Raw genomic sequence first — 27,949 nt, forward strand, 5'->3', positions numbered from 1 at the left:
CCAAGATAAAGACTTATTGAGCTGGCCTTGACTTTCCCTGAACCTGACAACAAAAGGAAGTGGTAGATCTGAGTCGCCCACTGTTTGACGTGTCTCTGAGGGCTTTTAAAGATCAGACTTCTTAATGTTCAGGGTTCAAAAACGGGTTACTGCCTCCATCCATTTCTCATGGAAATGGTATCTATTGTAAGCATGAAAGGGAGTTCTGCAGGGGTGAAAAGTACTCCTGCTTCCTCACTTCTCCTATCAATCTGAAGTGATATTTAAAGTTGTGTATGTGTAAAGAACTGCATCTTAGAGGTCTTCAGATTATAAAACAACAGTTTTAACTAGTTCATTTTCATCATCCTGCCATGAGTGTTGATGGCCCTGCTTTTATGTAGATCTCATCATTAGTGGTGCTTAATGCGTATTTTGTTATTTTGTACCAATATACTTTGCTTTAGCCTTTTATCAAAATTGTTAATGTTTGTTTTTGTAAGGAGAAATTATTTATATTAACTTAAAATAGGGATGATTATAATGGCTTTTATCTTCCCTTGAAGTGCTCTTATTGTAATGAAAAATAGAAAAAGTATTGTCCCTACTATTCTGGATTCTTTTATAAGTCGAGTGTCTTTAATCCTTTTTAAAAAAAATATATAATATAAGCTTGTAAAACATTTTGGATTCTATCTGAATTAAAGAGTTGATTTATAAGTTAAAGTCTGGCTCCAGACTGCTGTAAAACAGTTGCTGTTCCTGCACTTTCTAAACTTTATAAGTATGTAAAAGTAAATGCTGATATCACAGTATATATCTTTAACTTGGAAAAGTTAACTTTTTAAAGAGAGTAAACTTATCAGTTATGTTTTTTTAAGATAACAATTGGAAGAAAAAAAAGTAGCAGCTACTGCCAACAGGCCTATACAGATATAAAATATGATTTTTTTTTTAATTATAAAAGCTTTTTTTCAAATAAATTTCTAACATCTGTTGTTTTGGTTAAAGTGGAGACCCCTTTTTTTTGTTCTAATCCCCAGAATATCCCAAAGAGCAATTCCTTGAAACATTGGATTAGAATAAATATTCAAAGAGACTAGCTATGGTTTTACAGTAAGAGGCACAGAGTGAAACTTCCTTTACTGGCCTACTTCTAATTAAAAAAGTTTTTTTTCTTACAGCTAATGGAAGATCATTTGAAAAACTTTTTCAAAATTAAAATATTATATAAAACCAAATTCAAAAATGGATCACAACACAAAATATGCAATTTATGGAAGAGTGCTGACAGTAGTTCAGCACCATGGATGCAAAGGGTAGTGAATAGCATAGGGAACCAGAGATCTCTTATTTATCTTATTTTGTCCTTTGTCATATGTGCTTTTTTTCATCCTCATCTCATTTATTAGCTGTAAACCTTAATCATCAAAATCAAACTAAACAGATGCTTAATATCAGTCACTCCATGTTTAATAAACTCATTAATGAGTTTGAGTTTTTGATTTGACTCGACTGAAAAGAAGTCTGGGGCCACTTTATTACAGTTAACCTATATGTCTAAAACTGGCAAATTAGCAAAAATCACACAGAAATATTATATTTTCTTTCAAATCCCAAATTTGACATTTGAAAGAAAATAAAATTGTTCACATTTTTTTCGAGCAAGAAAAAATTCCACATTACATAATACGTGCTTTAAAAATGACTAGTACCTTGTTTAAATGCACCCCCCACCCAAAAGAATTTTACATGTGTTTAAATATTTTTTTCTCTATTTTTTTCCTAGATTTATCAAAAAAACGTCTTATTTACTTCCAACTTTTTTATCTCCCTGGGGTGTAGAAATTACACATAGGTCAATTTCTCTTCAAAATGGGGAAGACAAGGAAAATATAATAATGAAAAAATAAGGTTATCGTGTGTTCTTTATTTATAAGTATGAAAAAGGCTGCAGGGAATAACCTATATAAAACATTTGTAATTGTTCCCAGCAGGATGGTAAATCTCCATAGCTCATTGTTTGCAAAGAATAGTATCTTTGGGTATCCATTGAAACCAGTTCTTTTGAATTTTTTTACACATTTCTATCAGAGATGCAAGTATGCATGACTAAGGCAGTAGATTTCTTCTTTAACATCATTTAAAAGGATTTCCATGGGATGTAGCTCAAATTTTCATCCATCCAGACAGAAAACCACCGCTGGGGAAAACTAAAATGGTTATCAGCACCGATTGAAATCGGAACAATACTCTATACAACAATCCTCTGTCTGTCCATATTTTTATGGCCTACATCTGATTTTCTGCAACACTCACGGAAACCAGACAAAACCAGGAAATGATGATGTCAGATGTAAAATAATTCAACATTTGTATTTTCTCTATTTCTATCAACTATAACATTGACCCCTAACCTCTCCTCCCCAAAAGGCTACCATTTTTACTACTGACCTCAGTTTTTTATCAAATAAAAAACCCTTCAATGACACGTACTGTTTTCTTAGGAACACTTTTTAACCACAGGAAAACAAATAAAATAAAAGCCATGCATTTTACAATGCAGTACCGCATGAACACAAGCTTAAAATACTCTGCTGTGCGTCACCGTTGCAAGATTTATGTCAGGGATTACTAACTCACCTGTATCTGGGCTCCAAGTGGACTCACGTGCCTTTTACTCTTTCATGCTGAATGACTGCAAGGATCACTATCCATGGAGTAAAAGGTACTGCTCAGAACATCAGGACAGGGTCTCAACCTACCTGACATGCATCCACTTACAGTGTAAGCCTTAAAATAATTTCATGCTACTGAGGCAGCTGCACAGCGCAGGTCACAACAATAAAACGTGAACTACTGGTGAACAGTTCACTCTTATTTAAGATGGTTAAAAACAAATCAATGTTTTTCAATAAAAAAACAGATCATTATCTCTAAAGTTAAGGGATACTTGCTCAAAAAGTATATTCTTCATCAAATTAAGATCTTTTTTATTTATTTAATATCATTTCCATTTTCTCTCTTAACCAGTATGGCATGAAGAAACAATTTTAATTGATTGATTAATAACTTCCTTAAAATAATTTGAAGCATGCATCAAAAAAGATTGTTGCAATAAATTATTTTGTACGAAGTCCAAAAATAATCTGTTCCCTTTAAAAAACGAGAAACTTTAGATTTTTTGTTTTGTTTTTTAAGTCAGCTGGTTTCCAGATTGTTTAACATTTGTTCAAAGGGTTTTAATTGAACACTACAAGGTGCAATTCCTACTGGGGCAAAGCTGACCCCTGGTGGCTACAATTGTCATTACAAATAAAACTTTACTCTTTTTAACAAATGTCCCTTTCAGAAAAAGTTAAAAGTAGCCAACTTTTATTTAATTTTTGTAAAAATAATTCCCTTTTAAAATGACTTGTGTCTGTTATTTCTGAAGAAATGGATTGCTTCCAGATCAGAGAGGCAGGAGGAAATCACTGTCTGTTACTGAGGAACACGAGGTAAGTGGTTTGCTATTTTAGTAAAAAAAAATGTGTTTGATATTTCTTTGAAGTTTATAATCCAGGGTCATGAGTGGAAATACTCTTCCTGTGGAAGAGACAGCCTTTTAAATCAAAAGTGTTTCTGTAAGAAGGGAAACATCAAAGAGCCTCAGGACATTGTTGTCCTGATTTTTAGCAAAACATGTATACAAAAAATTCATGTTTGGACTTTAAAAAAGAATTGCACATCAGTGTTGCTGTATTTTGGCTGTAAATTATCATTTTAAAGCTTTAACACAAATTCCAGCAGTATTTCTGAAGTTGTAACTATTATAAGAAGCAAAATGCCGGTTTAAGTGGAATTTAAGTCATAGTTTATCTATTTGGTTGACATCACAGCATAAGCTGAATGTGTTGATTTTTATCAAAGTTCTGCAAATAATATATTTTATTGAGTTTAAAATGGTGGACATTTGGATTTCTATTTAATACAAAAGATAGTACCTAAATATTAATGTCAACTTTCAAGCTTTACACAATCAAAAGTTTGGATAAAGTGGTGGCAAATCAAAATTTTGCCCCAATGATAAAAAGAGACATTGTGATGATCCCCTAAAGAGCAGAGAAAAGAGTTTTATCAGCAAAAAAAACCTAACATGTCAGCTGCTAAAGAAACGCATGCACACAGAGACACATTAATTCACAAAGAGGTACAATGAGACAACAAAAGCTGTTGACCCAGGTCATGACATGCTGCCCTCTCCCTGCTTTATTTAGAACATATATTTATGTATTTTTATTTTTTAGGAAGTCCTACCGGTGATTCCCAAAATGGGGCTGAGTGGCGTGAATTTCACAGAGCATGACTTCCTGTCGGATAGAGGATGTTCCCAGCCAATCTTTCATGGATGTAGCAAACAGGAGTCATCCGAACAAGGAAGTGGAGACAGGTGCTCTCTGGAAGATTCAGAGATTGACAGAAAGAGAAAAACAACAACAGACAATGGTCCACATTTATCTCTGGCTGAGCTGCAGCTGAGCTTTCTGCTGTTATATCATATGACCTCAGGGGTAGCTATTACATGCAAACTCTTTGACAGGATCCCTGTTTTCAAGAGCTTTTGCACGTCAACTTAGTACCCATTTCTATTCCAATGGCTTCTGCTTTTACTGTTTATCATTACTTTCTTTCATTATCTAATCCATATCTGTTGTTTGCTTGTGTTTACAATCAGCTGTGTTTAAGTCATAGCTAAGTTAACTTAAATTTTGTTTATTCATTGAATTTTTATCTAAAGTGATTCATATGACCTTCCTAATCATTCGATTTATAAGATATTTAGAATCCAACTATCTCTCTTTTGTTTAGAAGCCTTTTGCAAAATATTTAGCTTGATATAACTATTCCCAAAAGTACTAGCTAAATCTTTTTTAACATCCTTGAGAAGTTAAGTCAGATAAGAGAAGTTTTAATCGTATATTTATACCTATTTTCATGTATGATATAAAATCAAACTTATTTGCTTGTAGCTATTTCAAAGGCTAAACATTGAAGCTACCATTTTAGTCTTTGTGGCATTAGAAAAAGAACAGAAATATCCCTTTATTCACCCACAGTGGGAAAATACAGGCGTACGTAAATTAACATTTACAACATATGAAAAATAATAACGTACAGCTATTAAAACAACAAACTCAGATCAAAGAAATGTGCAGCTTTGTAGGGTGATTCAACCCTTTGTCGCCCATTGTTGCAGATATGTAACAGACCCTTTGTATGATGTACAAACCCAGAAAGCATTTGCATTCCCTATGTGCCAGTTTTAACACATTCAGTGTGGAACTAGGAACCTTTGGCAAGCTCTCGTTTCGATTAGAACTAGTTCCTAATGGTTATAATTTACCATTATTAATTTTGTCACAAATTAGTAAAATAACTACTTTTCTATTTATGTTCAAAGTAGATAGAAAGTTTAGAAATTTCAAATTGTAGGCTAGCTTAAGGCAAAAAAACAAACAAACAAAAAATATAGATATTTATATACAATTATTTACAGCATGGGCTGTGCAAAAACAGCAATGAGATAAACATTGTGAGTGGTGGTGTTTAAAAAGTTCTGGTGAGGAAGGATCTGTGATACTGCTCCTTTGTGCACCTGGGATGAATTAGCCCGTTACTAAAGAAGCTATCCAGCACTGAGCACGGTGAAGCAGATATGTCTAACAGCTCCCCTACTGGTTAGGAGGCATCCTAGCACACCACTGACCTTTCTGATTATCTCATCTGTCATATGAGCTTATATCCCAGTTACATTTAGCTAGTTTTAAAAAGCTGTCTTCCTATTAACAAACATTCTTAAGAAAACATTACGTACTAATCAACTAGGTATTAACTTGTTAAACAAGATTTTTCTATTTTTTTTTATTTCATTGCTACTTATTTCACCACAATAGGGTAGAAACATATTTGCATATTTAACTTTTTTTCATATATCATATATTACAGGATAAATCATCTGTATATGTTGGCTAGTTCTAGATATATCAACAATCGGGCACCAGGTTGCTCATCATGAATACATGTAAGCTATTTTAAGCTGTTAATCATTTATATTTTAATATATTTTAGAGAGCATTTAAAAGTTTTACCCACTCTAACTTGGTGGTCGATATATGCTTCTCTAAATAAACGTTATGAATGTGATATCTTCAGTGATTTAGTTTAAACCCCTTTTTGTAGGTCTTTACTTAGCTTTTGGTTATTTCAGAAGACAATTTCTTTGCTTTAATCACATAATCTTTATATACTTTATGATTTTAACATCCATTATAGCGAAGTGTAGTCATGTATTGTAATTGTCTATCGATTGTCTTTGAGGAAGCACTTACTAGATATTTTTATCTACACCACTTTGCTGGCTTTTGAACAATTTTGCATTCTATACCTGCACTTTGTTTATTGTTTATTTCAGCTGTATGACTGTATCTTATAACAGCTGTGTAATAAGGTGATGAATTCCTGTGGATTTTTTTCTGACTGAGGTTTTCGGTGATGTTAGTGATTAATGCTGCCAAGTTAGTCATTGGGTAATGCTCTGCATTGCTTTGAATTGCTCACTTTCCTTCCTTGGCTCTTAGGAAGGGAGGTCCAAAGGTGACTGGGAATCTTGAAAGAAGATTTTAGGACCTAAAGAGAGCAAAGTTTGGGCACAGTCTGCCAACATACTTTAGCCTCCTGAAGAAAAGCATAGCAAAGAGGAAGCTGTCTGCTGATGTAATCATCTTATACCCACTACCCGCTTGAGTACGAGCTAAAAATTGTCCCAAGTACCACTGGGGGATTCAAACAAAAGAACAGAGAGTGCAGAACTGATCAGGAGTGGCCCGGAGTTGATTCAGCTCTGTGTGTCAATTCCTGACTGAAACAAATGTACCAGTCGGCTGAAACAATGTACTCCAGCCTCAAACCAACACCTTTTATTCTGCTTTGGTGCTCAAAACTTCCTTTTCATCTAAGGGTGCAAATTTCTTCCGCACTATTGCACAATTGTATTTTTAGTGGCTAATGCATATTTGTACCTATTTCTCCTTTCAGTTACAAGTTTATACAATTTTATATTAGTTTAAAGAAATATTGCTTTAAGTGCTACAAATGAGTGTCTTAAAAATAAGTTTACTTTCCATGTATCAGGAAATCGAAATGTCTGGCAGGCAAACAATATGAAATAGTCTATAATTATATGGGAAAGGTTCACCTTATGTTACACCTTGTTCACTGTATCAGCTTTAGCAATAAAAAAAATCATTTGTGAAAATTCTTGTGTGAATTCTGACACATATGCTCACATCTTGCAAAAAAGAAAAAAAAGAAAGAGAAACAGACACATGTTAAATTGACAAATCTTTTCAGTTCATCAGCTCGCTGGTAAAACAATTATGACTTCTATGTTACAAAAAAGGAATGCAAGTATTTTTAAAACAAAACAAAACAATCTCTATCAGGGTATCTATATTTAGTGGGGGCACAAATGGACTCTGGTGAGCAGAACAGAGACCATAAAAGCGATCGGGCCGGAGGGGAACAGCATTTGCCCGGGATTATGAGCAACCAGCCCTTGCTTTAGACCAGGGACACACCCTCTCCTGCAGCTGTCTCACAGGCTGTATTTGCAATCTACTATCAATGACTTAATCAGCTGGGTGTCTGCAACCTTTTCTCGCCTCCTGTTCTCTCTGAAATATTTACAATGATTATTAGTTCAATGTTTCTAATAAAAAAACAAAAAACAAATACACAATCTTCAGTAAGATTTCTTTGCATGTGCATAATATTTTTAAAGGTACAAGTGTCCTTATGTGACACAAAACTGCTATCATACATCTATTTGCAGCTAAATAATGGTTTGGATAAAAAAATACCAGGCTTCGCTAAATAAATGTTTTAAATGTGCACAGATAAATGCAAGTTACCTTAACTTTTTTTAAAATAAACAATGTATTGCTATTTAAAATATTTTACAACATGAAGACAATAAAAAAGTTTTTAGCAAAGCCTTTCCTATATTTCCAAATGATGACATGAATCAAGTGCTTCTTGATTGTATTTATTCAGCAAATCTATGCTATCATGACGGAATTTTATGAAATGCTAAACCCTCTGGAAAACTTTCCTGTTTTGTGCCACAGATGGTCAAATCCGGCAGGTCCTGTAAGGTTAGACTGCAGGCCATGCACGGTGTGGGTCGATGCATCTGTGTTTGTCAGCGAGTATTTGTGAAAGGCAGCTACCTGAGATGAGATTAGGGCAGTGCAGTGATTAAGAGCTGCTGTGTTAATGTAGACGCCCGTGTTGCTGTAATCTCCTGAGCACAAACTGCCGGCAGCGAAGCCCCGGGACACACAAACACAGGCACACATTCACACACACAAAGACAAACATACAGTAGTGTTAAGGAAGTAGGTACACCTTCTAAATCCTGATTTCCTCTGAGAAGCACTTCTTTTGGTGCAGGTTATTTATTTATTTTTCCTTTAAAACATCTTATTTGCTTTAAAGAAATCAGCCTTAAACTAAACAACCAATATGAAAGAAGTACACCTTTCCCCCTTTTCCTGATACCCAAAAAAATCTATAATCTGAAAGTGGAAATAGTTTGGAACAAGTGAAAACATACCAAGACGTGGATGTTGTTCAAACCGAGAGGTCAGGTAAGGAGAGCTGCAGATGCAGCTCAGGTGAGAGTATGTTAAAAGCAAAATTATTTGTGATACACTCCATAATTAGTGGTCAGCAGAAAGCTTTGCTGAAAAAACAAAACAATGTAAGATTTTTTTGCCACAATTCTCTCTCTATCATAAAAGAAGATTCTCTTTTCAGATTTAAACTGAAACCAACCATAAATACAAAAATGGCAGCACCATGAACGCTCAGTGAAACATAGTGGGGGCAGCATCATCCTGCGGAGAGGCAGCAGAGATGAGTAAGTTTGTTCAAAACTGTTGGAAGATTGATCATACGGCTTGAACTAAATTAAAATGATTTAAATTAAAGCATGTGGTAAAACGGTCCAATCAAACTCTAAATCACAATCTAGTGGAGAATCTGTGGCAAAACGTTATAATTGATGTTCACAGATGCTCTGGAATTAACCATGACTGAGAATGGGAGTAACATCCATGTCTCTCATGTGTTTTTTTAAACTGTTGATTTATGGGAGCTGAATATAAATATTAAACACTCTTTTCCAAGTTCAACTGAAAAAAAAACAAACAAAAACAAAACCGTATATAATTTGTAGTTTGTGCCGGTCTGTCAAATAAGATTACAGTTTTGGAAATAAAAGGACGATGTGCTGAAAAAAGTAAAAGAACTGAATATGTGCTTTTAGAAAGATAAAATGGTTGTAATAATTGACAGATATATTAAAATAAATACATTGAAAACAAAATTTGTTTATCTTATCCTCACGGTGAGTTATTACTAGTCGATCCTCGTCATGAATTGGCCCAGATTGGGTAGCGGTAGGGGGATAATATCATGGCTGAAGGTGGGGGGTCTGTAAATGGCAGGTGACCCCCACACCCCACCCCACCCACTTTGCTTAAAGCCTCGGGGGATCGAGGCCTGAGCCTGTCGTTATGCACCCATTAGCTGTAACAACAGCGAGGATAAACCTGCCTCTCAGCTGTAGACTGATTTTAAACACATTCACGCCAATTACAGCAGAATCTGCAGCACACCCTGAGGAAGAATAAAGTCCATTTAGGGAAGTCAAATCACATCAGAACATCTATTACAGATTTAATCAAGAAGGTATGCTTTAATTAAAAAATAACACAAAAACACAACCAAACAATAACAGCTTGTTTGTAAAGCACTGCTTTTTTCCAGCTAAAGGATATAAATATTTAAAGATACTGTTCTTTTAAGAATTGACACTATTTAACCTGAGAGAATACTTTAAAACCCTCAGCATGAACAAAGCACATAAACATATACACCTCTGGAACATATTTCCTCTGAAGTGCTAAAAATGGATCTCTGGGTCAGGGTGATTGACCCCTGTGAGAAGAAGCTCTTCCTTTTGAAATAGGGGGAAAATCTCTATTTATAAAGCAAGTGCTCTTATGTGATTATAAATACACTGACTTATCCCTCAAGGTTTGGTCTGATGGCGTAAAGATTTTTCCCTAATAAGTTTGATTGATGTCAAAGCAACGTGCAGGCTTTAGTGGGTAAATATATCGCAGCCGTTCAGGAATACCCACGGAAATAAATCCTGATGTCACCGCCGGGTTAATAAGCACAACTGTGGAAAAGACGAGGTTAACTTTATCTCTGTAAAGGTGTAGTCAACTTTGGTTGTTTTTTTTTTTTTTTTTAATGACCCCCTGGAGCATTAATCAGATGAGACCAAATCATCTACAGGCAGGATATCCGCAGAATAAAACGCACTCTCTTGCTGGGAAAACAAGGCGCCGTGTGTAAAGCAGACATTGGGATTACCTCCATTCCCTGTAGGCCAGGAAGCCAGGTCACAGGAACTCTGTCCGCTGCCCGGCTTCCAGATGAGTAACTGTAGCTTTATGTGGAAGTGAATAAGTAAAATAAAGCAGCTGAATGAAGTGTCAGGGTTAATGCGTCTCAACATGCCTTGGTTGATATGAGATTCTTTTTTTATTTCAGAAGATGAACCAAAAATGCCTGGCCTTAAATCAACACCAAGACCCCCCAGATCACTTAGCCTAAACAACAATATTGAAATATCTATTTGGTGTATGAATGATGGCTAAACGTAGTCATTGGCAATAATGGCAGGAATATTTTTTTTATTTATTTGGCTGCATAGAGGCTTAGGCCAACCCTGGGGTAGAGAGAGAGCTGCACCATGCCTCACACTCTGCTACGTCATCCTGGCAATATAGCATAATGGAATAGAATACCAATGAGAACATTACGGTATTAATACAATAATTTTCACAAATATTTATAAGCAACCAGAATCTTATGCCTTTTATTAAAATAAAAAAAAACAACAATAAAATATTCAAACTATGTTTGCAGATTTTATATAAGATATACTGAGTATCCATTTATTTTGTTTGTTTTTGCAATAGAAAAATGTGTCACTAATGTTGTAAATGAGGAGCAAATCAAACCAGAATTATTAGTAAACCTTGCAGCTACTTGGCTCCCCAAGAAAGACTAAAAAGAGTGTTCACATCAGGAAAGTCCACTGGTCTTCTTTTTGGTCTGGACCAAATTCAGTTGGCATTTATTTTTGTTTTCTGCTGGTTAGCTTTCGCATTGCACTTTTTGTAAGCGAACTGTAGCTTGTTAAGAAAGCTACATGTGTAATGAACATTGCTCCCCTTGGAGATAAATGATTAGGAGCACCGAGGGTGGATCAGGTATGGCTGCCATATACTGACAAAGACTACAGACCTGGAAGGCTCATTATATCCTAAAAGTTGTATGTTTACTGTATTTGGGTCAGATTAAAGCCAGTTCATATTTACACCAAAAATTAAGCAAATCAGAGTCAATTTGGAAGATGAGCAAAGCCAAATAAAAAAAAATGGTTCTGTACATTTGTTTCAACCAGTGTGTATCACCAGGGTGTGTTAAGTGTATTAGCACCTCCACAAAAGGTCTGGACAAGGAGAATGACATTCAATTTTCACCGTAAAATTATTACATGAATTGTTGACAACTGCACCAGTTGAAAAACAAAAAAAGATGCCTCTTGACAAATTAGAAAGTTATCAAAAAGGAATTGGCATCAACAATTCAACTTCAAAAGAGCACCAAGCATTAATTCATGACATAGTGACGTAATATTCAAGGGCACATGATAATATTTTTTGAGTTTTCATTTCAGGTTATTAAAATCATAATGAGTTACAGCCTGTATCCTAAACAAAATCGTCACCCAAAATGATCACATTTTTTTTAACTGTTTTGTTCTTTTACAGTTTTCCCTCCACCTAGCTTTCTAGCAGTAGCTCTATAAAATATTTTATATTTTATAAGTCCAAAAGAAAAAATATGTTTATGTAGAAATGTCTTACTGAACAGTATATCATTATAATTTACAGCATATAATGATTATTTGATCCTGCCACCTCTTGCATGAATTATCACATCAATGTGGCACAGCATCCAATTAATCTGCCTGTGGCACTGTTGAGATGTTGAGGAGGTTCACGTTTTCTTGGTTCAATATTTTCCCATTTCCTCTCAGCAGTAACTTATGATGCTCTAATGATTGTGGGTCTGGTGAGTTAGCTGGGCAGTCAAGTGTATTTAACCAAACAGGGGCGCTTTTGGAAAAGTGGGTAGATGCCGAGTTTTTTTTATTTGAAATTAAACAAGTAAAATTATGCTCACTTTTTCCTTCCACCCAACTTTCCATTATTATTATCTGATAATACTCGTCTATTCTAAGTTACTTTCTTCGCAGATTATTGAAATAATTTCAGTACAATTATCAGCTGTCTTTAAAAGTATTTCTGTATTAAAATTGTGTTATTTAGCTCTTATGTAATGTCCTACGTATCAGAGAAACCCCATGATGAGTTTATATGTGTGGTAATTCATAATCTTCAAAATCCACAGAAAGAAATTAAAGCAAAACTTTCGCTTTGGTTTTTAAGAATTTCTTAAATGAGTTTCAGAATTGTGATCTGATTGTCAAACATGAGAATGCATCAGGAAGGGAAAAATGTTGCAGCCGTTTTTTTAGCCAGCTGAGTGGCAGTTTGCAGCAACACTTGGGAGTGGGGACGCCAGGGAGTATTTAAACTGTAAGTTTGAAAAGTTACAATTTTAAAACTTTTCAAATCTATGCTTAATTAGTAGCTTTAGTATAAGAAGAGGCAAAATTATTTGTGGAGTAAACACGCATAATTTTTATGTCCTCCTCTACATGCAAGCTTTAGATAATGTCACAGATTTATAACAAATACGAACAATGGAAGGTATTTTTGCAGCCATTTATTTCCTAAAAGTGCAAAAGTATAAAAAAAACAACTCAGTATATACATACATTTAAAAATAGTGACTGTACAATATTTATATACAAATTATCCCTGCAAGAGAACAAGAGAAATGTTAAAACCAGTGTTAAGATTAAAATATTTCATGGCTTTTAAACAGTTTTTTTTTATGCAGATACAGTACAAAATTCTAGGAGCTTCATTGTGCCAGGAGTAAAAAATAAAAAATACAATATTTCTATTTATTTTTTCTGTAAAGTTCTAAGATCAGGTTGTGTGTCCTTTGCAGCAAGAGAAGGTTAGGAGCTGTTGTAGCTGCAGTAATACACGGCCGTGCTGGCGTCTGATAGCACAGAGGAAATGAGGCTCTCGGGTCCCTGCATGCCGGTCTCATGCGGCCCGTACGGCATGCCCGTCATGTCCGTGCGGGCCGCTGAATGGCTCAGGTACTGCTCAAACTCACTGCGGTCTACCTCAGCCAGCAGGTCCGAGTGGTGCATCTGATCCATGCTGTCCGCTGAATGAGAGTGGGAATCAGGGGGTGGGGAGAGCTGTCCTGCCCCGCCAGGGTGCCTTTTAGGCTGACTGGGGCTGCAGTGCTGGGTGTAGTACATGGCCAAAGGGTTTGGGCAGCTCATGTAGGCGGGAGGGGGCTGCTCTGAAGCTGAGCCTGGGTGGCGGTGCATGATGGTTGGGCTGCTCTGGTGGCTGGAGAGGGGTTCATGAGGTTGAAAGTCAGCCACCTGAGAGTGGTAAGGGTATGCCGGCATCATGTGACAATCCTCCTGAGAATGTTGGGGGAAGAACATGGAGTCTGACTCTACGGCGTCCAGAGGTGACGTATCAGGCGTGGGGAGGCTGTATGGTTCGTAAGAGGGGCCCCCAAGCACCTGAGTGTCCCTGTAGTGGCTCAGGGGCTGCGGAGGAACCTGGAAGCCATGCTCATGGTAGCCCAGGCCAAGGGTATCCATGCATACCCTGCCGTCCCTGGGCATCGATTGGGCCTGGTGATCAGACACACCATGGACCAGAAATCCTGAGTCCAGCCTCTTGATCCTCTTTACCTGCTTCCGTCGTCTGGGCCTGTACTTGTAGTTGGGATGGTCCTGCATGTGCTGGACCCGCAGCCGCTCAGCCTCCTCCACAAAGGGCTGCTTTTCTGTAATAGGAAGAGCTTTCCAGGATTTCCCTGCAGGTCAAGAGGAGAAGAACGCATCACTGATATGTCAGCAGATAAATTACATGGCTCTGCTGATGCACATAAAAATAGCCTGTTGCCATTTTAGGGGGAATAGGGATGGGATTTTGAGCTGATACCTGTGTCTTAAATGACACAAAAATTTAAAAACACATCAGTGACATTTCAAAATACAACACCCACACAGTCTTATAGTTTAGTTTGTTAACGATAAGAGAGCGTGTTTCCAACAAGTCTCATAACTTATTTCAAAATATTATATATATTCTAACATTCTTTATTAATTTCCCTGTATTATTTTAGTAGATCTATGACCAAATTACATTTCTTTAATGCTAAGGCTTTAAATTTATCAGGATCTTTTTTCGTAAAGTCTATTTAGAAGAGTTTTGAAAATAAATATTTCATTAAAAACAAGCTATAGTGGGATTTTATTTTTATTCAGACCTCGTACCCTGGAACATTTTTACCTTTTATAAGATCTATAGCTCAAAGAGATGGAACTGAACCAAAAAAACAACTTAGATTGAGTTCTTGATCTGTTTTTTTTTTTTTTTTTTTTTGCTGTACCCTCTACAAGGTTATAGGACCCTCTACCCCCCCATACACACACACCCAACCCCACTAAGTAAACCGACTTAAATTAGTTTAGAGTGATAAAATTATGTGATTTTGTTTAATTCAATAAAACTAAAATTAATAATATATGTTTTAAGTTTCCAAAGTTTGATATTAGAGGAAATGTAAAGTCTAAATAATTTGTCACTAATAAGGTTTTATTTAAATAGATAAATAAATTGCACTAACCTAACATTTTGCTGAGCTCGGCGTTGTGCAGGTCCGGGTTCTGCTGCGCCAGCCTCTTGCGCTCATCCTTGGCCCAGACCATGAAGGCGTTCATCGGCCGCCGGATCCGCGGCTCGCTCTTACCGCGTCCCTGACCACCGGAGCCTCCGCCGGACGCGCACGTTTCATTTTTCATCTTGCTGTCCGCGAGAGGACTGAGCGGGTCGGCCCACTGGCAGTGTCCCATTCCAGGCATCATGACTGACATCGCGCACCTTGCCTGGGTCTGATCGTCACTGGCGTAACCCGCATCGGGACTACTCATTTCTGTCCAAACTGGTTCTGGAGGGTTTTTGGAGAGGCGCCCGGACAGCACGCACGGCAAAGATACACCAACGAGATCAAACTGGGGGGGAAAAAAATGATAACAAAAAATAAAGGCTTTGACCCTCAGAGAGTAAAGTTGGAAAGGAAAAAGTCAAATCCAGATGCAGCAAGAAGTGATAAGTTGGAGAGAAGTCAGCAGTGAAAATGAACTGTGGTGCGCTATATCCCCACAGGCAGCCAATCACCAGGAGGAGGGAGGGCCCACTACTGCAAAGGTGTAAAAAAATCTCATCAGCCCGCCTCCTACCCTTTTTGGAGCTGCAAAGCTCAGTGAAGGAACAGGCTGCCAGATTTTAAATCAAATAGAAGTATCCATTATTACCCAACAGGATGGATATTGAGATGTATCCATGACTTGTACTCAGCAAGTCTTTAGGACTTAATTAGGAATCAAACACAAGATGATCCACTTTTACATCAAACTGAGGGGGAACTCCTCCCCCCTATAAGACACTTTTCCAGTTTAAATATGCAAGACACATTAAGAAACCAACTGAGCTAATTAGCAGTCTGTGTATTGGCATGTTAACCACATTAGAGGCTTGAATCAATGGACCCAGAGGAATAAGACAGCTCTGTAGCTGCATTATACCAACGGTAAACCCTATCCCTATAAAATCAGTGGAAACTTTTACTTTAACACCTTTAAGCCTTAGATTGTAGCTGTCCTAACCATGAGGAGGTAATATGTGGACAGAGGCTGACTGATGCTTTTGGCCTTTCTATCCAAAGCTCTGGTTTCCAGATTGGATAGGGGGGCGTACTAAACATAGACATCATTTACCTAACCTCCAGAAAGAGGGAGTTTTCAAAGGGCAGATGGATGAAATATCACTTTAAGCATGATGTTAATGAATGATTAGCATTATAACATAGTTAAAAGGGCTAAAAGTTGATTTTGCAGGCATCCCCAAAGTAGAAGGAGGCCATATGTGATATATATCGCTTTAATTCAATTGGAAAAAAAGCTCAGATAAAGTAATTCAGGACAAATCACAGCATATGACATGGCTGCTAAATTGACTACAACATTTATTGTTAACAAAATTTATGGGATTTTTTTTCACTAAACAAAAGGGAGACAAACTGACAGTTCTGCTCTGTTTTTGGGGGGAGTTGATGGAATCACAAGATCCACAAGAATCAAGCTGATCAGCTGCTGCAAAGAGTGAAAGAAATGGCAACAATAGCTGCAATGCCATTGACAAGCAAATTGTAATAAAAAAAATAACTTTGCTTGATTGAAAAAATAAAAAATAGGTAGTTTTTTAAAAAGTAAAACTTTTTAGGAGCAGTGCCTCCAAATCTGAGACCATGGTCTTGACCCGGTAAAGGGTTGCGTGCCTTCTCCGGGTTGGGGAGGATGTACTGCCCCCAGTGGACGAGAATCGAATGTGGGGATGATGGAGCGGGAGGAGACATGTGGATTTCTGTGAAGCGTACACTATACCGGCCTGTTGTGGTGAAGAGAGAGCTGAGCCAAAAGGCAAAGCTCTCGATTGACCGGTTGATCTACGTTCCTACCCTCATCTATGGTCATGAGCTTTGGGTCATGACTGAAAGAAAGAGATTCCGGATAAAAGCGGCTGAAGTGAGTTTTCTCCGTGGTGTCTCTGGGTTCTCCCTTAGAGATAGGGTGAGGAGCTCAGTCATCCCTCCGACCCCGACACTGGATAAGTGGAAGAGGTTGGATGAATGGATGAACTTAAGGAACTAAGATGAGGATGTTTTTTTCCTTCATATTGAAATTGGTATATTTCTCAAAACTGTAAGGAAACACCTTTTTTAGCATTACACAAGTTATGTTATCAACAACAGGCTGCATGGTAGTGCAGTGGATAGCACTGTTGCCTTGCAGCAAGAAAGTTCTGTGTCCATTTTGTTGGACTTAAACAAAATATTCCACAGTTTGTTTAGGCTTCTTCAAAACCTCCACTTTGTTCCCTTTAAGCCATAGTCTGCAGCCCCAGACATCACGCCTCCAACACCATGTTTGACTGTGTATGTCATAGTCGATTTCATTAACGGTCAGTCCAGGAAAGCCACTGACTTGTGTTTTCTACATTGGCGAATAAATAGTGGATCCTTATAATATTTAGGGTTAAGATTAATCCCAAAATCCGAAACAAAACCCTAAAAAATGCCTTGTTTGCCTCTCAATTATTGTCAGTGACTTTGTTTCTGGTTTATTTTAATTTCTGTATTGCATTTAGGTTTTTTAAAAGTCTACTTTGTGTAGTTGGGCGGGTTCACGTCTTCACATCTGTTTTCATTCAGATTATTTTTGTTCTACATTAAAATGAGTTTCATGATCTGAACAATTTAAAAATAAGTCTTAATAAGGAAACCAAAAAAGTTCAACCTCTAAGAGGGTTCTTATACCCTTTCTGATCACTGCAGTGGTTATTCATTCCCCACAGCCACTTTCCAAAAGGACAGAATTTGAAACAAAGAATGAAATTCTGCTCAACAGACATTTAAGTGCAACTGGGTTAGTGCAATTAAATTTAGCTAAGCTTCAAAATTGAACTAACAATAAGCAGTCAGGCCTACAATACTTAGGATTATAATAAATGCAGTTTCTGGTATATTCTATTAATTTATCAGCAGTATCCATTTGGAATAAAAACAATTAAGCCATTTTCTACTTTTTTTGTTAATGTGTGCTATTTTCATTTAAGGTTATCATAGCAGGAGAATCTCATAGCCAGCAATACCTGTTTATTGTTTCCTATTGTTTCCCCTGTATTTGTTCTGAATGTTTCATTAGGTTAGGATTAATGAAGGAAAGCTTTTGTTATGCTTCTCTTTTAAATTCCAAGATGATCTAAGCCATTAGTAAAACACTTTTTTACCTTCAGTTGCACATGCTGATGCCTAAACTGTGACTGTTAGTCTAAAGCCTAAAACTCCTGTTAGTCTAAAGCACTTTCCCTACGCTAAGATAACACCAAAAGCGTAGGGCAACCTGTTGCACCTGAAATGTCTAGACTTGGAGCTATTTATGCTGCAGAGAATGAAGAGCTTGTTCGCGGGCAGAAATCCAAACATCACCCACAGGCAGTCGAGCTTCTTATCAGGGCCTGCAGACCCGGACCTGTCAGCTTCATCTTTTCTCGGACCATTCCCATCTTGTTGTGGTCTGCAGTCGTGTCAAAAGGGGCTGACAGAAATATGAGAGATGCTTATGCAACCTTTGCGTGCCCTCCAAGCAGACAACAGCATGGGACTCCGGAGTATTCCCTCTAGGGGTTAGTGGGAGGGTGTTTTAACCAACAGAGGTCCCGATAGGCGTTGAATGGGACAGGATCTTGACCATAATGCTGTCATCATCTATTTTATCAACCATGACCTGATACGGTTTCCCCCCTTCGCTCTTAAGAGAGAAGAGAAAGAGGGACCCCTTTGTGTGTGTCTGTGCGTGTGTTGACATGGGCGTGGGTATGAGTGTGCCCCGGCCTCTTCTTGCTCCGTGTGGGAGTGAAAAATCCTGGCGTATGATGGGAAAAGTCATAAAGTCTGGAGTCGAAAACTAGCTTCCGCTGCAAGGTGAGGTTTAGACTCCAGCCAAAGGAGGGGAGGAATCAGTGAGAGGCGCTGGGGGTGACGAGAGGTGACACGCCTCAGATTTCTGCTCCTCTTCCCTCCATTCCTCCCCCTTCGGCCAACTTGTACCTCCACCAAGTCCCCCACCCCGTGCCTGGGGAGTCTGGGGCTGGGTGGGGGCCAGGGCTCCCGACGCCAGCCTCTGGACTCCGCGCTGAGGGAGAGGTCACTTGGCTTGCTTACACAATGGCATTATCTCAGTTCCAGCCTCGGCTACTGCAGCGGTGAGCACTTCCTGTCACTCTGCAAGCACTTCCTGTCCTTGGCGCAGCAGCACAAATTGTGCGCCTTCCAAGCGAGCTCTGAAACATAAGTTGAGCGGCCGGTCGCCAGTCCTGCTGTATAAATGTCTGTGGGTGGCTTTCTTGGGAATTGCTGGCTCCTTTTTGCTGGGCTGCAGAGGAGGAGCAGTGTTAGTTTAAATCATAGTAACGGAAAGTGTATATATGTTAGCACTCTGCGCCAATCCCCTGAGCTGCTCCAGTTGGACAAAGACCCAGAGTTCAAACAGTGCTCAGCTCATTAGCGGCACACACAGAAGATAATGTTGCTTTATAAGAGGATCAGGCATTTAATTAATATCATGTTGATAATTTGGTAAAAAATAAAATCCATTTACTAGTCCCAAATGGTAAAGTGTACATGTTATTTGCAGTCAGCATCTAAAGCATGCACAGCCCTCTTTTAATGTCAGGCTCTTTGGCAATTGTACAAAATAAGACAGTCATAAATCATTTAATCATTTTTTTCAGTATTTTATGTCATATTCATCCTTCAGAACAAATGTGGCACAAAGTTCATCATTTCTATTATCAAACTGTAACTCATTCACCGACATGATAGGAGACTTTTTTCCCGTGTAGAAAAGAGAGGATTCTACCAAGGAACCTCAGCAGATCCTTTAGTGTTTCAACCTTGGAGAAACAAACAACGTCGTAGTAATCTCCTAATTTCATCTAATTACTCAATATTTTGTCTTTGTGTGTCAGGGTGTATATATACTATTCTCCTGATGGATATCTTTATACTTTAAGATGCTTTTAAATCTATGTAATCTCTCTACAAACTGCGTTTACAAAAGACACTAAATGCAAGAAAGACCAATCTACCCTAATTGATGATAAAGGGGAACTAAACTGAATGCTCTGACAAAATAACCTCACGTTTCGGATTATGCATACTTATCTACCCATGTGGTTGCAGCTTTTGTCTCTTTTATATTTTCCCATTTCAAACAGTTATGTCAGGTGGTTAAACTGTACAAAAAGATTGAATTGAAACTTAAATGTGTAAATCTTTTAGACACACAATATCTGTTAGTTGAATATTGGTTTCAAACCGAAACATATCACATAGAATGTTCCAAAGGGACCTTTTCACTTTATCGGATTCATCACATATGCATATTCAAAGTAGTATGAAGTAAAATAAAACTGATGTAGATGGTAAAATACTGAATAAAATACAGTTCTACAGGAGGTTTTCTTAAAATTTTTTCAGGTTACATAGAAAGTTTCCTTTAAAAAAACAGTTGTATCCATTTGCTTCTCCATAGTGCATTTAGATTAACTATAAAGCTAGATAATCATTTCAATAATAATAAAAATAATAAATAAATGAAAAAAAAAATTCTAATACTTTTTCATTTAATTGTATTGGTTTGTCAAGCATCGCCATGACAGATAAGCAGTTTAATGTTTGAAAAGTAGGGCACAAAACAGCCCAAACTGTTGAATATTTAAATCTAGAGAAGGGCGACAAGGTATCAGGTTAGACTGCAGAGAAACTCTGGTACCTTCGATCCATTGAAACACAATTTCTAGTTCTTTCACTTTTTTTTTTTGTTTTTATAAAATTGGTCAACATATTTCCCCCTGCCATTAACACATATATCCATATATGACACTTACATTTTTGACACTTTGTTCTTCTCTATTCATTTCATGTATATGCTTGTACTGTAGCTAAAGGTACCTTAAAAGGCAATCAGATCCAATTCCTGTCCCAGCAGTCTAATTTCATCCAGTTCTTCCACAGTGATATTGAATCACCTATGGAGAATTTAAAGAAGCCATTTAACCTAACAGTCATGTTTTTGGACTGTGGGAGGAAGACGGAGTACCCGGAGAGAACCCAGGCATTCTCAGGGAGAACATGCAAACTCCATACTACTCACCGCGCCACTGAGCAGCCTACTAGTGAATTTATCCCACAATGCTGATTATTTAAAAAAACGGATCAGATTACATTGGCTATCCAGCTTCATTCAGTCTCACAACTTTTTTGTGGCACTGGACGGTGAGGAGAAAGAAACCAGAGTTGAATATCCACTGAACTACAGAGGGTCAAGAAGACAGGTAGCAGTAAAACCCTTAGACAAAAAAACAAAAAAACATAGTCTTTTATCATACAATGAATTCTGCATACCAGAACAAACAATAAATAAGAAATAATTAAAAAGGGTCTTTAATAGCCCTATATTAGGGGACAGTAAAATATTTTTTGCAGTGTTCTTGTCAAGCCTTTACATTACTTTTGCAATAATAATGAAAGAACAATTAAAAAGCATTCCTCTGCAATCTTTGTGTAAACCAAGCACCAATTTTTTCATATCTATTTTAAGTTAGAGGAGTTGTTTTAAGTTCCAACCAGATCTCCAACAGGCAGTCATTGACACCCTAAACAAGCAGTTAAATGGAAGAGAAAAGTGATGCAGAAAAGGTGCATAATCCAACAAGAATAACTAGTCTTTTTTAAGAACAAATGTAATGTTTTCCTTTCTATCAATTTTACTAATCAAAATAAACACTGATGAATACTTATATTGTTTCACTTTTTGAAACTAATTACTAAAAATGTACTTTTCTGCACCCTGTCCTTCAGCCTGGCCCTGCTTTGAGTCACTGACTGCCTGCTTTACCAGGTGAAGATTGTAAGGTATTTTTTGTATTCCAATGGAAATATGGTTGTTGGAGTTGACTGAGTTTTTCCCATATCTAAATTTGGTTTGATCGTTGGTCATAATGCCTCTCATTTCACCCTCATTTACAAACCTAGAATGAAAAATGATACTTCCCCCCGTCGGCATTACATCTTTGTGTTATGATAACTTCTCCTTTCAGTCCAAGAAACAGAAGTAATTGATACTCCTGGTTTCCAGAATAGTTGAAAGAAAATGTTTACGCTGGCCAGTAGGTGGTACAAAAAAAGCTCTGACCTTTTGGGAAACAGTCTTTGCGTCATCTTGACACAGCAAACAAAGGTTACTCTGGGTTCTTTCACACTGAAAGGTTGGGGTGAGTTTATCATGACTGTTCCACTGCATCCTGAAAATACCTGATGTAATGGATGCCTGTTGCGTTCAAAAGCTGGCCTAATCAGTGTCTTAGTCTCACACTCCTCTAGCCGCTCCTGAGCTTCTGTTGCTTTCTGTGGGCAGGAACCTTGCTGGTGTACCTGAAATTAGTGTACTTCTATCAAGTTGATGCATTAGATCACTTAACAGTGGTCATTACTTTCTTTTTCTGGTTTCAATTTTTTCAATTAAACTCTCTTTTTTAATGTTTATTCTGAGCTTTACAGCTATACAGTAATAAAAAAATCTGTGTTGCAAATGAATGTTTAATCATATCTTAGATAGGCTATAGATGTAAGCATTTAAAGAACCTTCAGCTCTGAAAATAAGTCTGAAAGTGGATATATTCACACCGATGACAAGATTTTTTAAACTTTTCATTTTGGCCATTATTAGGGTTTCCAACCGTCCCTTGAAAAACAGAATAATTCTGCATTTAGAAATAGAAGTACCTGTCCCATATTTATTGGAAAAGGAACACACTTTGTCCCGTACCTTTAGCTTAGCATTTGGTCTCAGCTTCAACATTCAAATTCTACAATGACTTGGTTGGTCAGAAAATGTACTTACTTTTCCTTCCCCCCAGCAGATCCTTTGTAATGTGATTCAAAACCTTTTTTCTATTCATATAATTGTATAAAATAAATAAATAAATAAACACACCTTTACATCTATTTTGGCTTTGTGATACATTGAGATGGGATACATCTTGAAAACTGCATTAGGCCTACCTGACAACATCAAACTAGGACTGACTTAATTCAAACTGCTTGGAAATTTTTAAATAGATGATTAAAAAAGGTTATCTGTACGGTAATCTTTTATTTTACTACCTTCTAAAACATAAAGATTTTTATTAATTTGTATACATTGCTAAAACAAGCATGTGATGTGAAGGATTTAAAAAAAAAATCTTAATCCTTAGGTCAAAATCAAACTTTTGCCTCATTATACCAGTTATAGCTGAATTTAATTATTTCACTCCAACCTGATATCCTTTTAAACAGAGTTTGGCATAACCTATATTGTAAATATAAATGCAAAAGAAAGATGATTAAAATGACCTTGACCTGGATGAAAACTGCAGCAATTAGAGAAGTAATTCCTTGTATAAACTTTTCTAGACAGTTTAAACTGTTTATTGCTTGTTAAACCTTTGATCTGAGTGAAAGCACAAATAAAGGATACAATAAAGGTACGTTTTTTTAGTTAGTTGATATAGCGCAAAGGTAAGCCTGTGATACCGGTACTTGATAAAGTGCTCATAATGCATAATATCACTGAATTAATCAAATTCTTCAGTGATATTATGCAATTCAATCTATCTCTGTCAAAATAATTTGACAGAGATAGATTTGTTAAAATAATTTAGAATGTGATTAAACTTTTTTCCATGTTTGTGAATTTACAAAATAATAATAACTTTAGTGTGTAGAAAGAACCCACCAAAGTCAACATGGCGCTAGGTAAAAGTGTTGAAGGAATTCAGAATTCAGAATATTTTTTACATTTACTGTTCAAACATCTTCAATCAAACAAAAGTGAACTTGATTTGTCTACTTTGAACTGGAAAAAACTAAAACACTACTTGTGTTCTGTAGATAAATTAGACCCCATGCAATTCTGTGAACAAACAATCAAAAACAGTTATTTTACTATTATTGGTGGCATTATGATCATGCAGAGTGTCGAGGACGGCAACTGAAGAAAGCTGCTTTGGTCAATCTTGTGCTGATATTCACTGCTAATCATTCATTTGGAGCCATTGCATATTTGTAGTGAAAATTTATTTATGCAAAAATCAGCATTGGATGAGTCAGATAAAGCCACAAGTTTGGGCTCTCAGAAACTTTTAAGATATATTTAGGATCCTGCTTGAACCCAGCTGTACCTAGCTGAACCTAGCTGTGTCAAACAAACTGAATATTTCAAAAATTCTTAGTTCATATTTAAAGTGGTGTTGGAATATTGACATACATTGAATATCCCATTATTTCCTTTTTTAAAAGAAAGTTTTCATTCTGTATTAGTTATTTTAATTCAAAGTGTTTCTTGTTTTTAAATAAATCTGAAAATAAAATGGTTTTATCCTCCAAGGAACTGCAGTGCAAATCGCCTTAAAACCTCTTTAAAATAATAAAGAAATCTTAAAATCGTATGTTGTTTGACCTCTTCAGAAGCGAGTAGACACCTGTGATTATCAGCTGTTAGATAGCAGTGATTTAGATTGCCTGATAAGCCGCTGACTTCCTCTAACACCTGCTGCGGAGGTGTTCCAGGATGGGGGGATGGTGCTTTGCTGCTCCCCATTGAAGAGATTTAGGAGAAGGGAGAACAGAGCAGGTGTGTTGTTAGATGCTGATTCTTGGAATAGAAGTGACACCTTTTCCTTGAGTTTTCACACTACTTAAGTCACCTAGGATACATTTCTTTGTCTGCCATCAGCTGTCAAATCAAACTTTGCTTGGATAATCAGTTTGAGAGCTTTAACTCTAAAATATCAGAAAGACGTAGAGTTTCTACCTTAATGAATCATTACTGGTGTTAAATTTTAAGTTACCTAAAAATCACCTCACTTGAGAAATTGCAGATATGAGAGAGCTCCCACTGCCTGAAGTGGTTATATTAAGCATTAATGTAGGATATGAGACTTTGGTTGAGGGTTATGTTATTTCCAGAGGTCACAATGTAAACCTATGGCCATAAAACAATTTGGGGACTTGAAATGAGTACAGATGACAAATAAAAAAGGAGTTAACAAAAAAAAAAAACCTGTCACACTGTGTGAAACTTTGCGTCCTGCTCACATGCACACACAGATGTTTTCATGTGTTACTGCTGGTATAGCATTCCCCCTCCCTCAGGGGATTTCTGGGAAAGTTTGCTGACCCGAGAGCACACACACTAACCTTGCAAAAAGGGTAGCACTGAGATGTTGTCTGCCGTGGACGAGTGGGGACACAAAGGAAGCTGTCTCCACTCTTGTCTCATTGTTCTGGAGGCGTTAATCTGTCAGGGATCTGCTGGGAATCAGGTGGGAATCTACTCAGCCCTGTGGTGTTTATTGAACGAGTCATTCCTCGTTTAGCAATGTGGACCTTTCGATACATTCACCTCCTCGCCCTTTTGCAGCCACCATCCTGCCCCCACCTCGTGAAGATGCTCTGATGATAAAACTATTTCTTGTTTAGTTCTGCTGCTCAGTTTGGGAATGAGCACATCCGCCCTATCTTCTCCTCTTTGCATGCTTAACAAAATCTCGAGCTTGCGTCCAAGACAAATCTTAAATATTCCTTTAGTCATGCTAACATGAGGATGTTTAGAAACTATTCACTACAAGTTGTGGCGACCTCTGGGTTTGAGCATTGCCAGGGGTCAGCCAACAATACAGCGGAAGCAACAAGTAAAATAATCAAAGTCCCTTTCCTGAGTACATCTATTGAACTGTGGTTTCTACTGATATGTATAAGAAGGTGACAGAATGTATGCGTAAGATCCAAACGCTAGGATTTGTTGAACTACTGAAATTAAGACATTTTGCAGAAAATGTATTTGGAACTAAACCCATATATTTAGATACACTAAGATAACTAAGCCTTTCAACATTTTTTGAAGCCTTAATGATGATTTCATAGTTTTGTAAGCTCCTGAAAGATTAATTCATTATATAAGAGTTAAATGGAAGCATAACTGTGAATAAAGTTTTTTGGCAATGCCTAAACACCCTAAAAAACACCTAAATAAATGATTTAAGATATCAAGAAATGAAATTGTAGACCTCCAAAACTCTAGTTCCTTCTTGGAGACAATTTCCAGCTCCATTAAAATTATGTTAATCTTTTCAGATTGTATTTTCAACAATAAATATAGCAGGAACACAATTTAGAAAGAAAAAGCATCCAAAAGATGAAAATCTTTTGGCATGTAAACTACGAACGAAGCGTAAAAGAAAATCAGGAGAGCTTAAAAGATCCTGGCTGAACAGCATTAGTTCAACTTGGTCTGACAACTAAGAGAGCAGATGACTTTAAATGTGATTACGGACAAAAAGCTGAATATTTGAAGACATTTCCTGTTGTCTCATGAAAGTGAAATTATTTATTTTTTATTTTCTCTCCATAATGACCGTTAAAATATCAGTCAGGACAAATGGATCTTAAAAACGAACGTAGGAAAAAAACTACAAGCATTAGAATATGGCGACAAGTCAGATGTTTACAAACGAAGATCCTGATCCTAATCTTCTGGAAAAACTTGTAGGTTGAGCTGAAAAGGTTAAGCATGCAGGCAACAAATCACACTTAGTTATTCTACATTTCAACTTGGACAAACTCACACAGAGAAAATCTGGGGTTAGAAAAGGTTTTATTGACACGAAAAAAGTTCTTTGGAGCTCAGGCCAAGGCAGAAGACTGTGATGCTGTGAATCGACATTTGCTTGGATGAGTAACCTAGAAAAGGATTAACATAGTCTTTGGGGGCCTGGGCAATGGTAGTGGAATAAGTCGGAGGATGATTGTGACTGAGAATAGCCGGAGACTGAGGGAGGAGTTGGATGAAGGTTTGGTGGTTTGCTGGAGGGAAGCTGAGCCAGGAGCTAAATGAAGGGGACCTTGAAAGATGGTTGGCTTCAGAGGAGGTGCAGTCCTGATGTTGATTGGCTGGTGCTTGATCCTTGGACATTAGCAAGTGCTCCAGAGAAGGCTGATAAAAGTCTTCCAGATTAAATTTTTATTTATGCTACATTTATCAGGAGAAAAAGGCAAAGATACCAACACAAACCTTTAAGCCAATCAAGTTTAAAAAGTTATACCTTAAACGTCTTGATGTGGAAAAAATATCCTTAATCCCACTTGACCCAAACAGAAAACATTTTATTTAATTACAGAAAAGATTTTTATTATTTATTTTTATACATTTTAAATCTGTCTTACTGTTAAATATATGTTATATTTGTAAATCAATGACTTAACATTTTGCTGATTTTTAAACAAAAACTACATGGTTAAGATTAGTAAAAATGATCAACTCTGTGAAATTTGACATGTCTAATTTGTTTTCCAATGAAAATAACTTTCCTTTTAAAGCGTATTGGCTGACTGATAAGCACCCAAAAATAATTTAGGAGAAGGGAAAACCCAGGTTTCCTACATTAGTGAGGTCAGCCACAGCGGAGGGCAGACTCTTTTCATGTCTTCACTCTTACTTGGCCGACTTTAATCCTCCCAGCCCAGCAGAGCATCATTGTCCTGTCGGGGGCTAATTGAAGCCTGTGTTTATCATTTTTATGACTTTATCCAAGAAGACAGAGGTATGTTAGACTTCCTCTTCTCCAGGTTTCTTGACAGACCAGTGGCATTATTAGGGTCAAGCTCAGCCCCCCTCTTGCCTCGGCATTGTTTCCAGTGGTGCTATGACCATTCCCAAACTGATAAGGTCTGCCTATTCTGGGTCTTTCTTTCTTCTTTTTGTCCTTGGCACATAAGTGTAATCCCAGAATAACCACTCTGGTTGTCAAAAACTGGAGCTAAATGTCATAATTAAGAATTAGATTTTATAATTTTTTTAGCAAATAGTGACCAACTTTAAAACAATGACAGGTTGGGCTCAAGCTGCATTATTGGTTTCCTGACCACCAACAACAATATCAACTGGTCT

General features: G+C 37.1%; 1 protein-coding gene across 1 annotated transcript; it reads right to left on the bottom strand.

The window, feature by feature from the left end:
• Window positions 1-12,945: 12,945 nt before the first annotated feature.
• sox17 (SRY-box transcription factor 17) lies at window positions 12,946-15,470 on the bottom strand. The gene is made up of 2 exons (XM_038297866.1): window positions 14,965-15,470; window positions 12,946-14,148 (listed from the first exon to the last, which is right to left on the bottom strand). The coding sequence occupies exons 1-2, from the start codon at window positions 15,266-15,268 to the stop codon at window positions 13,259-13,261; spliced, it is 1,194 nt and encodes a 397-aa protein (XP_038153794.1). The 5' UTR covers window positions 15,269-15,470; the 3' UTR covers window positions 12,946-13,258.
• Window positions 15,471-27,949: the final 12,479 nt, after the last annotated feature.

The sequence above is a fragment of the Cyprinodon tularosa genome, unplaced genomic scaffold (genome assembly GCF_016077235.1).
Source record: "Cyprinodon tularosa strain WSP-4 unplaced genomic scaffold, ASM1607723v1 ctg4, whole genome shotgun sequence".
Classification (NCBI taxonomy): Eukaryota; Metazoa; Chordata; class Actinopteri; order Cyprinodontiformes; family Cyprinodontidae; genus Cyprinodon; species Cyprinodon tularosa.